Source organism: Typopeltis vanoorti, chromosome 7, assembly GCF_054136105.1.
Source record: "Typopeltis vanoorti isolate ZY-2024b chromosome 7, IOZ_Tvanoo_1.0, whole genome shotgun sequence".
In the NCBI taxonomy this organism is placed as follows: domain Eukaryota; kingdom Metazoa; phylum Arthropoda; class Arachnida; order Uropygi; family Thelyphonidae; genus Typopeltis; species Typopeltis vanoorti.
Window position 1 is genome coordinate 9,856,131 of NC_143555.1, and position 16,064 is coordinate 9,872,194.

Here is a 16,064-nt window from a genome sequence, read left to right on the forward strand (position 1 = left end):
GCATATCAAGACCTTTATGATCAATTAGAAACAAAGGAAGGACAGAAAAAGATTTATCGATTGGTAAAATGTAGAAATAAAGCAGCAAAGGACATCTTTCATGTGAGGCGGATCAAAGATGCTGAAGGAAGAGTATTATGGAGGGATGTGGACATAAGAAACAGATGGAAAATATACTTTGAGGGACTTTTGAATGAGGAAAATGCAAGGACTCACAGAGAAGATGGGCAGCCTTCTGAGGGAATGGTGCAGAACATCAGTAAAGTGGAAGTGAAGGAAGCCATGAAGAGGATGAAGAATGGAAAATTGGTGGGCCCAGACAGGATTCCAGTAGGGGCATGGAAGGCACTGAGGGAAAGAGGGAATTGACCTGCTGTAGGACCTCTTCATGAAAGTTGGCCAACAGGAAAATATACCCAAGGAATGAAGGAAAAGTACTCTTGTCCCCATTTACAAGGGTAAATGGGTTGCACAAGACTGTAAGAATTACAGAGGAATAAAGTTTATGTCCCACACAATGATAATCCTAGAAAGGGTTCTTGATGGAAGACTGAGAAAGGAGGTGGAGATTGCAAAGGAGCAATTTGTCTTCATGCCTGGTCTATCGGCCACAGATGCTATCTTTGGGGTACGACAGATGATGGAAAAGTTTCGAGAGAAGCAATGGGAGCTACATCTGGTATTTATTGATCTGGAGAAAGCGTATGATAGAGTGCCAAGGCAAGAAGTCTGGAGGTGTCTGAGGGAGAAGAAGGTACCGGATAAATAGGTCAGGATGGTGCCAGAGATGTACAGAAATGTGAAGACAAGTGTTAGTAAACTTTCAAGTTTACCAGTGACAGTTGGCTTGCATCAAGGGTCTGCATTAAGTCCGTTCCTGTTTAATATTGTGATGGAGATGATGATGGAGGAAGTGAGAGAAGACATGCCTTGGACTATGTTGTATGCAGATGACATCATGCTGCGTGCAGAATCAAGAGAAGAAGTGGCAACCAAACTGGAAAGTTTGAGGAAAGTACTGGAAGAGAGAGGTATGAGACTGAGCAGAAGTAAGACCGAGTATATGTGTTGCAAAGTGGATGGCAGCCAGGAGACAGATCTGGAGCTGGAAGGAAATGTGATCAGGAAGGTTAGGGACTTTAGATACTTAGGTTCAACAATGAAAGAGGGTGGTGAGGCTGAGAAGGAAGTGGGATGCAGGATACAAGCAGGACGGAGGAACTGGAGAGAGATGGCTAGAGTGCTATGTGATAAGAGGGTGCCGATCAATCTAAAAGGACAGTACTCAGATCAACTATGACGTATGCTTTGGAAACTGTGGCCCTGAGGAAAAATAACATCAGCAGGATGGAGGTAGTGGAGATGAGAATGCTTAGGTGGATGTGCGGTGTGACCAGAAAGGATCATCTGAGAAATGACTATGTAAGTGGAACGATGAAAGTTACGAACTTAGGAGCAAAGATACAGGAGGCAAGGTTGAGATGGTTTGGTCATGTGATGAGGAGGGAGGATGAGTATGTGGGAAAAAAGGTCATGCAGATGGATGTGCAGGATAAGAGGAAGTGCTGATGGCCAAAGAAGAGATGGAGGGAGATGGTGGAGGAAGACTTGAAGATGAAGAACTTGGATGTGGCTACAGCCCAAGACAGGAAGTTGTGGAGGGGACTCACCACAAACAGTGACCCTACTTAAGTGGGAAAAGCTGCAGAAGAAGAAGAATCTTGATTTAATTAATCAATTAATTATTTATTTAAATTTATTTTGATGTTGTTTAATAACATTTTTTTATTAAAGTTTATAATAATATATTCTAGTCTCCTTCAAAGTACTCGCAATGTGAGTCAATGCACTTGTCCCAATATTTTTTCGACTGCTGGAAACAGTTCTGGAACTATTCAACTGGAATACTGTTTAAGGCCTCCAGTGACTTTTCATTCACTTTGTCCACATCAACGAATCGCTGCCATTTTATGGGTTTTTTTATCCAAGGGAATAAAAAAAAGTGTATAGAGACTGAGGGAATTTGCAAGTTTATATTGACTTGATTTGTTTCTGGATCATATCCATAGCCCGAAGATTCATTCCCAGTCAACTTTTGAAAGAAAGTTCTAGTCGTTAAGAACTTGCTCCCTCAAATCATGGCAAACTTTGATGATTTTTTTTTATTTATTTATTTATTTTTTTTAAAATTCTCTTGAGCAATTAAGCACAAATTTAGTGGACATGTTTCATTTGCAAATCTTCTGTTAAAATTTGCTGGCACAAACTCCATGACAAATCTGTCTCTTCAGAAATTTGCTCAATAGTCTTTCGACAATCTTTCTTGATTGCATGGCAAACCTTTTCAGTGTTTTCACCATTTCTGCTTGTCAAAAGTAAGCCAAATTGTGGTTGACATGTCCCCAATTTTTGAAACAGGAAAACCACTCATAGACCTGAGTTTTACCTAAGGTGTCATCCTTAAAGGCCTACCAAAGCATAACAATATTTCAGCTGCAGATTTACCAAAAGAAAACAAAATTTCCTACACACTCTCTGTTTCTTGTGGTCAGCCATCACAAAATCATCAAACTTGATTGTAAACACTAATAAAAAAGCAGCCAGTACAACGAACCAGTTCATACAGGATGATGGCACTTGCCAGACTGGCACGGAAAACTACACATTCATGATACCTAGCGGTAAGCATACTGTATGACTCGTTCTTGTATTCAGAATTTAAATGTTACCATACTGTCTTCTCCCTGAAAGAAGCTCATGACACTCAATGAAATATATAGAAGTAATAAATGATATTTAGTTTTCTCTTACATGTGTGAAACTATTATTCAAAAAATATAGTAAGTTGTAGATGATCTTGTAACCTGGGGTCAGAGTACTGCATAGTTTGTCAAATGAGTAGGACAAGTGGAAAGACTATTGTCTGTAAAGCTGAGGAAGGATTAGTGATGATTGTAAGTAGATAATTTATATACAAGAGAAAGAGAGTAGGTGACAGACAGAGACTTGAGGCATTCCAGTACTGACTGGTGAAGTTCAAAGAGAGGGGAGGACCATCTATCATGACTCACAGAGAATGACCAGAGAGAAAGCTGGCTACCCTATTACAGAGTGTGGCAGGGAGACCATAAGATCACAATCTGTTTAGTAGGCCTTGATGCAGAAGAGCAACAGCCCAAGTTTCTCTGAATCTTTCCATGGCATGTGTCCAGTGATGGGTGATATCAGCTATGAGGTTAGCTATGGATTTTGAATGGTCGAATCCATGCTGATGGTTGCTGATTAATTGGTGGGCCTCTAAGTAGTGAAGATGTTGGCTAATCATGACTTTTTTTATTATTCTGGCAAAGACAGAGGTGATGGCAATTGGGTGGTAGTTTAACTATAGACTTCTATTTTACTTTTTTTGGAATAGGATAGATAAGAGATTGCTTGTGTACATTAGGATAAGCACCAGCTATATATAAGAGGTTATTGAGATGATGTATGAGAATAACTGGAGAGATGCCATCAGGATCAGAAAGATTTTTAGTGTACAAGTTATTTAATAGTTTGCTGATGCCTTTTTTTTTTTGTCATAAAACTACAGGAGGCATACAGTGCTTGGATTCTGGTATGGTAGGAGGTAATTTCCTTTGGTCATCAATGTAGGAGTTACAGGAAAAGAGTGATGCATGGAAGTCAGTTTCGTCTTTGGGTGAAGTAATGGCAGTACCATCAAGATGAGAGAGAGGTATAAGTACAGGTAAGCAGAAGTTGCATCGAATGAATTAGCAAGGGACCAGAAGGCACATCTTCCATTTGGACAGTAGGCAAGTTTTCTACTGTTGGCCTTTATAAAAGTCTGATTTGCAGATGTTGCATGCTTGGTATAGTCAGAGTATGAAGCTAAAGTTCCTGATGCAAGCCACTTACAGTAAACTGAATATTTTTCTTTGACTGCATTGATACACTTTCTAATGAACCAGGATTTGGAAAATAGATGAGGATTTTGGGTTGAATAGGAGATGAAAGCCTCCATGATAGTGAGAATAATTTCTGTAACTTGTTTGCAACAAGTGTTAGGGTTAGATGAATGGAAACAATAGTCTGACCAAGGAAAGCAGGAATAGAAATTCCAGAGATAATCACAACTAACACACCTTTATAGTGCCAGAGATGCAAAGTTGGAAGTGAGTGGAGGAAGAGTATTCTGTGAGGGGGGGAGACTTGTACAAGAGAGTGGTCTGAGTTGCTGAGACGAGTGATAACCTCTGCAGTGTATCTAGAATGAAAATTGGTCAAAAAGATATCCAGAGTATTTGGAGAGTGAAAAGGGTCATCAGAATTGTTGCTAAAATTAATATAATACTGCACAGTTGACACTTAATATGGCAAACAGGAACCACAAAAATTGTTATATTGGATACTTTGCTATAGTAAGAACTAAATGTATCTGTACATCCTGTGAAAATAAACATCAGGAAATAATGAATGTAATGAAATTAACCAATTTCAGAAAAAAATCCATAAAAGAATGTAATCTCTCAAGAGAGATTTCTAATAAAATAGATGGCACACATTTTTAAAATGAGTTTAAAAGGAGTATCAAAATGTTATTAAAAAGAATAACGGAGTTATATAAATTACTAATTTAAAAATATGTTCATGCTCCTTTTAGATTTGTTTTAATAATGTGTAGCATTTATTAGAATCATCCATCTATCTTCAACTATTATAATTATTAAAAATCAGTTAACAGTTATATTATCAATGAAATAATTTGCCTTTTTAAAATACAGAAATGCACATGAAATTATGAGGAATTACCATACCGTCTACCATCATAAGGCTGTCCAAAGAGAACATTATCCCTCAACGTGGCATTTAGTAACCATGGTTTCTGTGGTACATATGCTACAGTTGGGATGCTAAAATAGAAGATAACTTGTGTCACTGAACCACATTTTCACAGCTGGATGGTTATACACAAAAAATGCACATATTTCATAAATATCATAACGCTAAAAATAATTCTCAGTTTCTTTTAGGATAAATTTGAAATCGTATCTATTTATGTGAGTACAGTGATAATTTCTTTTTGGTGTATTATATTTGGTCTCTGAATGATTGTCTCATAGATTTTTGGCAAATTAATGCAGCCTTACTTGTTGAGGTTAGGAAATTCTTCATAGCAATGAAGATTCTAAAAGTAATCTCTCAGGCATATAGAAACTTCTACAGAACAAGTCTTCTGCCATTTAATCCTGTGTGAAGCAATCTCCAGAGCATGATCCACCAGTCCCAACTTCGATATATCGATTTTGTTAAAATAACTTAAATCAATTTTGTGGTTTTCAGGCACATTTAACTAATCTATCAGTCTCTCCAAAGTAGAATAAACTGCAGGCACAAGGAACTTTATACATTCCAGGATATGCATGACAATGAACTTAAAGAACAGATGATGGTGGGTAGCTGAATGAGTGGTTTGATAGTGGCATGGAAGGAGACCATATTTGTGGAGCACTTCAGCTATCTTTTCTGATGTACTCTAAATATAAGGGATGTAAATGGTTTTCCTGTAATTATGTGTGGTGGTTGTAGGAGGGATGTGAAGGGCATGAGATATTCACTGAAGGCATGAAGCATTTTATCTATTTTTCTAAGAGTTGCCATTGGCTATAAAAAAAAAAAAGTGTGGTGGAGGTACCCAAGTTCAGTTTAGCAAATTTAAACAGTCAACATCCAAAATTACACTTTATGATAAAAACAAATAGTAACAGTTGTCTTCTCTTTCTAAACATACTGATGACATGACACATGACTAATTGATAGTTCATCAACTTTTTTCATTTATAGAAAATCCACACATACAAGAAGGTATATCAGAAGCAATGACACCACCACCTATCCCAACAGTATGGCATTCTCAAAACACACACACCCCGAGCAAGGGCTACTTATACAAATGACACTACCCTTCAAACTGAACTCAGGTATCTCTTTGCAATACTTTTTTTTTAGCCATTGGCTTCAACCCTTATAAAAAAAAAAAAATAGGTCAAATACTACATGCAGTTCCCATCCCTCCTGCAACCACCACACAGGATTACAGGAAAACATTTCCTTTCCTTATATTTAGAGCATATCAGAAAAGATAGCTCAAGTTCTCCACAAATATGTTCTCCATCCATGCCACTTTCAAATCACTCATTCAGCTACTTAGCATCATTTGTTCTCCTTCAACTTCATCCTTTTGCACTTCCTGGAGTGTATAAAGTTCCTTATGACAGCAGTTTATCCTACTTTGTTGAGCCCAATAGATTAATTAATATCTGCCTTGAAGAACACAAGAATTGACTGATTAAATCTGTGATCATCTATATGGCAAGTTGAAATGGACAAATCATGCTCTAGAGATTCTTTCACACAGGATTAAATGGAAGAAGACATATGTTCTGCATAGAAGTTACTATAGGTCTGAGAGACCACTTTTAGAATCAGCATCACTATCACTTCCCAACCTGAACAAGTAAGGCTGTATTCATTTGCCAAAGATTTGGGAAACAATCATTCTGAGACTATATGCAGCCTTTCTTTTTCAAAGTAACTTCATGGTTATTAAAACACTAGAGGAAACATCTACAATTCAATTACAATTTGCACTGTTTCTACAACTGCCTATTTGTGCTGTGTGCTTGTTGTAGATGTAATTTGTGCTTTTAAGATGCTGGTTAGAAAATGAGCAAAATAGAAGCAGGTTCAATAAATTAATTTTTTTTTCTCTTTGTGTTGTTCATACCATGAAGCACTATTATGAATAACTAACAACACCTAAGCCTATCTATATGTAGGGCCAAGTCTAACTCTGAAAGGGCTACATACAGAAAACTTGCCACAAGCAGTGTTTTGGCAAGGCACAAAACAAGCAGTTGTGCCTTGTGATCTCTTGCAAAAGATGCTGGGCACAATATCTGTCAATCTGTACTCCCATCTCCTGCTCACCCAAATGGCAGTATTACATCATCATCTAATGATAAAGGCTGACCTCCTGCACAGATGATCAAGGCAGATCATGTTCTTTACTGGGACCAAATCTCAGATTTGGTCCCCAGGATTTGAAAGGGATAAATTAACTGTGGAAAGGGTACAGAGGCGGATAACAAAGACAGTTTCAGGACTGTACAATGTTAGTTATGAGTATCAGCTGAGGGAATGTGGACTGCAGAGTTTGGTGGATAGAAGAAAGAGAGGTGATATGATTGAGACGACTTTTAAATTGTTGAGAGGTGGTTACAGGGTTGACACTGGGGAGTTCTTTCGCTTGGTTGAACAGCGGGAAGGAGTCATGACAAGGAGCCATCCCTGGCAGTTACGAAAGGAAACTGTGAGCAAGAGGGTGAGGAGTGGTTTCTTTGCATGGAGGGTGGTTGAACATTGGAATGCATTGCCTGATAGAGTGGTGAAAGCGAGAATGGTCAATGAGTTTAAGGAGTTGTATGATAAACTTTGTGTTTCCTAGGAGGGACTTCCCACATTGAGTTTTGATAGACTTGTGTTTCCTAAGAAAGACCTCCCATGATGAGTCTTTTGACTCCTTGGAGGCCTAAATAATATTAATAATAATTATATCACTACCTCCCTCCTGTAGCCTTCTACCAGAAAGTCATCACAAAAATCTTGATTGCATGAATATCAAAAAGGCTTCTGGCTCCAATGGTATCCCACCAACTGTGCTCAAAAAAATGTATTCCTGAACAAATATCTGTTCTTGATCATCTCCACAGAGTGCTATAATCAGCTAGCATCAACCTGTAGAACATCCATATACAACATTCAAGAGTAACAAGACAAGTGTATACTATCAAATTCTCAAACCTACTGCTCTTACATTGATGCTATCTAAAGTAAAGAAGATCATCAATGTTAAACTTAACATCTGGAAAACCGTCAGTTTTTCAATGTTGAAGATCCACAGCAGATCTCCTCCTCCTTTACACCATCCACTCCTTGACTTATGCCATGAAAAGGTATGGAGAAAACTTATACTTGACATTTCCAAGGCATTTTATAGAGTTTGGCAATGAGGGTCTGTCAGCATATTGCTCTTAAAATCTGCCTTGCTTTCTCTCTACAATTATTGCCAGTTTTCTCTCAGGATGTTCACAATGTATATCTGTTTTCCTCTTTAGATTTTCCTATTAATCCAGGAGTTCCTCAGGGCTATTTTATTTGACCCATTTTTCTCTAATATAGTTTTGCTGATGACAACAATTTCCACTGATTCTATTCATATAACAAATCTTGCAGTGCTCAAACACCAAGCTTCATGATCATATATTATCCGTACAAACTTTACCTTTAATGTTTTCAAAACACAACTGTCTTGTTTTGTTTTTTTTCTCTCACAAGAATACCTTAGTTCTCTCCACTCACTCCCATCTTTGATAATGAATAATGCTCAACTGATGTCAAGAAGGATCATGCTTCTAGGAGTGACAATTCCTCTTATCAATTCCTGGCATAATAACATCACTTCTAAAGCACCCTTCACTTAAAAACTTATATCTTTTTCTCATGATGCTACTTTTCATCTGTTTAGCTAATAACACTATATACAATAATGCATCTAAGACCTTTCTAAAAATTCTTGATTGTTTTTTTTTTCTCCGCTCTGCAGAAAATCTAAACAGAAATCAAGGAATGATTCTGAAAGACATCTGGAAAAGTCTAATAAGTTTACTCAGCTTATCAGAATTTCATTTTGCTAAAAACTATATAACACGCTCAATAAACAATGACTGATAAATGATAAACCACGTTCCATACTTATGATGTTATGCGCAGTTTTAATTTATTTGACTGTGTTACTCCACTCTTCTTTTTTACTAGTAAACCTTAATGTGTACCGTTATACTTGTCCTGAAGAAGCCAGACAGAATAGCTGGTGAAACTTGTTGACAATTTGTACATATCATTTACAAATATCTGGTCATCGAATAAAACCAAGAAAAAGATCAAGTTTTAATTCTTGATTGTGTTTAAAAGACAGAAGTTTGGCTAACTGATGACCCTTCTTTTGCACTCCCTCTAGCTAATGTCTCATAGATGGTCAGTTTCCATTGGTGCTGTTCAGAAGAACTGACATCTACATTGCCCAACCCCATATTTCTGTTAAACGTATAGTCACATGAGCAACAAATGCTTAACATCCTTTTCCAGTTGAATTGCTGAATCTTCAGACCTTCAACTAACCTTCATCTTTACTTTCATCTGCCTGAATTCTGTGAAGTATCCTTCCAACAAAGTATGTTAAAATGATGGTGCTGCAAGCCAACTACCAGTTAGTACATAAGCCCAAACATGTCATTAATGAGTCAGGAGGCTTCCCAGTCAACTGGATCATAATCCTGCTGCCACATAGTTTGCAAGATCATGCCTGAAGAGGAGTCAGAGTAGTGGTATATGGGAGGCAGTGCTGAGGCCATGTTATGGCATGGCCTTGACACTGCCTTCCATGACAAATTTGACAAACAATGACAGTGACACTGCAAATGAATCTCTATAAACTAATCCCAAGATAAAAAGACATCCCAACCATTCAAAACAAACAAACCACATCAGAATCAATAAGCTCACAATAAACTCCTCAATAAAAACCCACTTTCAAATCCTCTTTACCAACATTCATGGAATTAACACCAACATAAATGATGTTTACCATCACGTGCAGTCTTCCAGACATCTTACTCTTGACAGAAACAGATGACATCTACAACTTCCACCTCCAATGCTGAAACTACACACTTCATGATTCCTTTCGTCACAACAGTTGTGCCTTCATGAGATCTGACACAGCCTACCAGAAAATGGCTAATTTAGAATCCCCTGCTTCTGACCTCTGGCTCAAGGTGTCCTTGTCCCATTCAGTAACATCAACTGCTGCATTTACCAGTCTCCAAATTCTGATAACCACTCAGATCTCTTCACATTCATTTCCATAAATTCCAACACCTGTAATTCAGCTATTCAAACAGTGTGTTACCTAGGAAGAGGACTGCAACATTCACAATTCCAAATGGTTCCACTTTTCTAACAAAAATGGATCAGAAGCAAAAGTCTTTGCTATAAGTACTGACCTAATGCAACATCTACCTACACGGTTTCCTGATATCCCTGTTCACTCTCTAAATACACCGGATCTCTTTTTTGACAGGTTCTCCTTCCAGATACACCACAGAGGTCAATGCTGAGTTTGGCAACTGACCACAATCTTCGACAAATCTCACCTCTCACAGATTGTCCTTCAACAAACCATGCCAGACCTAACATCCTACAAGTGCCATTGGGATGACCTCCAGCATCCTTTCCCTGGTCTATTTCTTCTGCTTGTCTGACCCTAACAAATTGCTCTGAATGAGTAACAGAAATTATTCTCACTGGCATGAAGGCCTTCACTTCCCCATTCTACCAAAAATTCTCATCTACTTTCTGTTCAACAGAAAGTGTATCCAAGCAGTCAAAGAAAAAAAAAAAAAACTCAACTAACTGCAGGTAGCTCGCACAAGAATTCTAGATTCATACTCAACCTATACCAAAGCATGCAACAAAGCAGTCATTAGCAGATCTAAACCAGATTTTATAAAGGTCAGCAGCAGAAAACTTGCCTCCTGTCCAAACAGGAGGCAAGTTCTGATCGTTTGCTAAGGCCAATGGACACAATTTCTGCACCTCTCTCTCTCTCATCCTGATAGTGCACTTACTTCACCCAAAGATAAGGCTGACCTCCTAGAATCTCTCTTTTCCTCAAACTCTTGTATAGATGACAAAGCGCCTTCTACCAGATACCTTCTACCTGAATAAACTACTAAATCACTTAGACACCAAAACGTTTTCTGGTCCTGATCAATTGCAATAATATTCCTTGTCTGAACCCAGACTGCCATCCTACACCCAAGATGAGCTTCAAGATGGTAACTCCTTGATCCTTAAGCTCTGATAAAATCATCTCATCTGGAATGCCAATATCTCATTATGATAGTGATGAGTGTAATTTCCCCCAAGATTGTTGCTTGCAATAGCTTTTTTTTTTGAGTGTTACTGATATGATATTTCCCACCAGAATTTAGCTATTCTGAGAGATTCCAGTAATCTTTTTGAACTCTTTTCAATTAAGAAAGGTAACATTTTCTCTATTAGCATTCACCTATTAAGTAGATGATAAGAAACAATCATACAGCTACATGCAAATCCAATGTTTTCTGTTTCCCATTTCTGTTAATCAAATGAGGTAGATAAACTGAAGTTTCTGTACTTGGTTAAGGTATTATTAAGGCCCCCCAAAAAATTTAAGAATAAAGAATTCATGTCGAAAGGGATTTCCTGTTCAACCTCATCCCCCATGGAGCTATACATGGATGCCAACTCCCAGATGCTATACCAGCAAGAGTTGACTCCTATTCTCAGACAGCAGGAAACAAAACTTACTATAACACCAACTAACCCTTGCAGATGAGCTCACTAGCTAGGTGATAATGGACAGATCTTCCAGGACCATCTTGCCAAAGCAGCACCTGCACACTACCACCAGGATTCCCCTTTCTGGATGTTCAATAATCACACCATGTGGCAAACATGGCAGGATACTGGATCCCAGGGAAGGGATATGGAAAAGAGGAAAGCAAAAAAAGACTCAGAGAGTGAAGAATAAAGGAAAAAAAACATAGAATGAGGGAGAATGAAAAGGACCCAGCATCACTGCTGGGAGACAGATATGAATGTGATAAACTAGCGTACAGAGAGCTTTATGATAAATCTCAGGTACATCATTCCACTACTAGACTTTGCAAAGGCAACTGATAGGATACCAGTTGCCTTTGCAAAGAACCCCAATACATTAGTTGATGCATATGGGGATGGATATGACGTTGGTGACATGGATAAGAGATTGGCTTATTGAAAGACAACAGAAAAGGTGGAGTTAAATCAAAGAGAAGAGATGTGGACAAGAGGTGCCACTTGGTTCTATAATTGACCCACTGCTGTTCAGTTTGTAAATTAATGATACTGGAAGTGATTTAAAGGGAAATACGCAGTTGTTTGTCAAAGATGTTAAACTGTGGAGGGCAACAGTAAAGCAATGTGAAGATTTGGAAGCGAGTGACCAAAATGGTATTTAACAAGTCTGTGGAATATGCTCCAAATGAGGAAAAACTGAAGGTTTAGGGTTACAAAGTTTAACTGATTAGCAGAAAAAAGGGATTAAAATAGAAACATATAAATTAATAAAAGTATTTTTTTAAAGGAGATGCTCAAGAAAATTTTAATTACATGACTGGAGGGGAGAGAATAAGAGATTGCCCCTGGACGTTATCTAAGAGTGTGGTTAGCAAGGGCAGGAGGACTAGATTTATTTGCATGAATTGCAGCAAATAAGAGGAATGAGCTAGAAGAGGCAGTGAGTTCTCCATTTGTATATAAGTTTAAATACAGTTCTGTTAGACTCTAGTGCGAGACTCCCATAATGCATCTTCATACTCCATGAAGATCTCCATAAAATATGTTAAAAACTATACAGTTTTAGAAGACTGAAGTTACAAAAACTTCAGCCTTGAGGTGCTTAAGGGTCAAAGCTGTATAACTGAGAGGAAACCTCCACTAGTCTTTAAAGGAAAGCGGAGAACCAACCAGGGCTTCAGACCTAATGTCCAATCCTCATCTTCTCGTGGTGGACCATGTTAGGTATCTACCTGGATACTGAACGAATGCGGATGGGCTAGCAATTTAGGATTTAGCCAACCAAATTGTATTCTTATTGGCTTAAACCAAAATATAAAATGATGGTACAACATGACAGAATTTCATGCTTGTTAAACAAGACAGCTGTTATTTTTGTAAGGGAACCAGGAAAAAAAGTGAAAAGTTAGTTACTGGAACTAACCCTAAAACACAACCCAACTCAGTATCACCAGATCAGGATCAGTACTATCAACATAAGAAGTCTGAATGGCAAAAAAATGGAGCTAGCTAAGGAATTGGATAAGTATCAGATCGATATAATAGGGGTGACTGAAACAAAAAAGGCAAAAATTGGTGAGATCTTTCTGAGCAATAAATATAAAATGGTATATTCAGGCAATGACAATCAAGGAAAAGAAGGAGTAGCCATAGCATTCAACACTAAATACAAGGCTAAGCTTCTTGAATGGCAGGCAATTTCAAATAGAGTGTGTGCAAATTTCAGAATGGGAAACTGAACAATGAGACTTATTTGTGCCTATGGTCCCACAGAAGACTCCACTAAGGTAGAAGTGGAGGAATTTTTTGAGGCTCTAGAGAATGCTACTAACACAATGAAAAAGGAAAAGTTGGTCCTTGTTGGGGATCTGAATAGCAGAGTAGGAAGTGATTGTCAGACATACAAAAATGTTTTGGGAAAATTTGAAGAAAAGAGCAAAGCGAATAATAATGGCAAATACCTGTTGGATTTCTGTGCAGGACATGGACTGATTATTACTAACACCATGTTCCAACATAAAAATGTGCAAATTCACATGGAGAGAAGAGGCAAGGAACAAGAAAAGTCTCATTGACTATGTTATTGTTGATAGTGATGTTTTATTCCTGGTGCAGGACAGCAGAATGTACAGGGGATTTGAAGTTGGAAGCAATCACTATTTAGTATTGAGCAGGATAAAATTGAATTTCATATTGAAAAGAATGACATGTAAGAAAGTTTTAAAGCAAATAAAAGTTGAGCAGATCTCAGATGTGAACTGTAGACTAAAATACACAAAGATTATTGAAGAAAAAATGAAAGAGTTTGAGAACAGGAACCAAACTTTAGAGATCCAGTGGCAAGCCTTGAAGAAAACCTTGATTGATTCAGCCAGAGAGGCATAGTGAGGTTGTCTGCAAGGATAAAAAAATCAGAACTCCCTGGTGGACACAGGAAGTTAAAGAGGCAATGAAGGAAAAGAAGAAAGCATATCAAAATTTCCTCTCAAATAAGTCAGCTTGTGCTCTTAGAGAATACAGAGACAAATGCAAGAATGCTAAACACTGTGTAAAACTAGCTAAACAAAAGTCATGGGAGGACTTTGGCAAGAATATAGAAAATAAATATCAAGAAGGTGGCAAAATATTCTGGAGATTATTGAAGAAGCTCAGAAATGGAGGAAAGAGTGCTGTAAAAGTAATCAGAAATGATAAAGTAGACATGAAAACTGGAGAAAAAGATATCCTTGAAATCTGGAGTAATTACTTCGAAAAATTGCTAAATGAAACAATCAGCATCAGCACAGTGGTAATAAAAACTAATCAGGCATGCAATCAGAAATACATATCCATACTTGAAGTAGAAAAAGCCATGAAAAGCCTGTAGTGTGAAAAGGCAGCTGGTGTAGATGATATTCGACCAGAAATGCTCAAGTATGCAAAGGTATAAAAGTCTTGCATAGTTCAGAAAGCCTGGACAGAGGGACGAATTCCAGATAATTGGAGTAGAGCTCTCATAGTACCCATATATAAAAAGCGAAATAAAACTGAATGTGAGAATTACAGAGGTGTTTCTCTACTGAGTGTTCCTGATAAGATTTATGCAAGTATACCTGAGAAACAGCTGGGAAGGATTGTGGAAGAGAAGCTTGGAGGAGAACAAGCTGGATTCTGGCCAAACAGAGACTGTCAGGATCAGATTTTCACTTTTCAACAAACTGTTGAGAAAACATGGGAATATAACAATGATCTGTATTTAAGTTTTGTAGACCTGCAAAAGGTATATAAGGATGGTAACAAGGGTGGTAAGAAAAGCAAAAGCAGATTACGAAAGGAAATTGGCCACGCAGGCTAAAGAGAATCCCAAACAGTTTTTTCAATATGTTGCAAGTAAAAGGAAAAATGCTCATGGTAGAATGATCTTAAAAAATGCTGAGGGTAGGGAGGTAACTGAATCAGTTGATATTGTGGAATTACTGAGCGAGCACTTTGCAAGAGTATATCACCCAGGTGGTGACTTTGCAGGAATGGAAGAACCAACAGCTTATACTGGAATTGTGATGAATGAAGTAGAGGTAACTAGTCTATTACAGAACCTCAATGTCAATACATCTGTGGGATTGGATGGTATACCAGCTCGTGTCGTACGTGAAGCGGCCAAAGAATTGTCAGTGCCCTTGACCATTTTGTTTAATTTGAGCCTGAGGACTGGGTCAGTCCCAAGGGGGTGGAAAGAGGGGAAAATAGTTCCACTGCACAAAGGTGGTTCCAAGGCTGCTGTTGAAAATTACCGGCCAATCAGCATAACAGGAATCATTATCAAGGTCTTAGTGAAAATAGTCAAGAGGAAAATACAAGATTGGATAGAAGAAAATGGGATACTGTATCGGGGACAGCATGGTTTTGTGAAGGGTAGGTCATGCCTCAGTAACTTGCTCACATATTATAACACAGTGACGGCTGAACTGGATAAGGGTAATGGGTTTACGGTGATTCTACTGGACCTTGCCAAGGCCTTTGACAGGATACCACATCGAATTCTAATCAGTAAATTGGGGCATATGGGGATGGACATAGGGTTGGTGAGATGGATAGGAGGGTGGTTGACGGAGAGATCTCAGAGAGTGGTTTACTCAGGAGTAGAGTCCACAAGACGGCCTGTGACTAGTGGTGTGCCACAAGGATCTGTTCTTGGACCACTGCTGTTTAATTTGTTCATAAATGATATAGGAAAGGATCTGAGAGGAACAGTTCATTTGTTTGCGGATGATGCGAAGTTGGGGAGGGCAATAGTGAATGCAGATGACGTCAAATTTTTGCAGGATGATTTGGATAGATTGGAGGTCTGGGCTAAGGAGAATGGATGTCAGTTTAATGTGGCAAAATGTAAGGTTATGCATTTTGGGGTGAAAAGATTGGAGGCAGTTTACTGCATTGGTGGAACCGTGCTCCAGGAAATTGATGAGGCACGAGATTTAGGAGTGTTGATAGATAAGGAATTGAAATTTAGGGGACACATTGCAAAAGTGGCCAAATCAGCTCATCAAATCACTTGGTTGCTGAAGAATACGTTGACAAGCAGAGAC

The 16,064-nt window shown here is 38.2% G+C and overlaps 1 protein-coding gene across 3 annotated transcripts in view; it reads right to left on the minus strand.

Annotated features, from left to right (window-relative positions):
- Positions 1–16,064, minus strand: part of LOC150104479 (ATP-binding cassette sub-family C member 8-like) — an 822,612-nt gene that overhangs the window by 435,462 nt on the left and 371,086 nt on the right. For all 3 annotated transcript variants that reach the window (XM_090395659.1, XM_090395657.1, XM_090395658.1), the window contains exon 15: positions 4,815–4,910. In XM_090395659.1, coding sequence (XP_090251785.1) covers positions 4,815–4,910 — 96 coding nt within the window. The remainder of the gene's footprint in view (positions 1–4,814; positions 4,911–16,064) is intronic.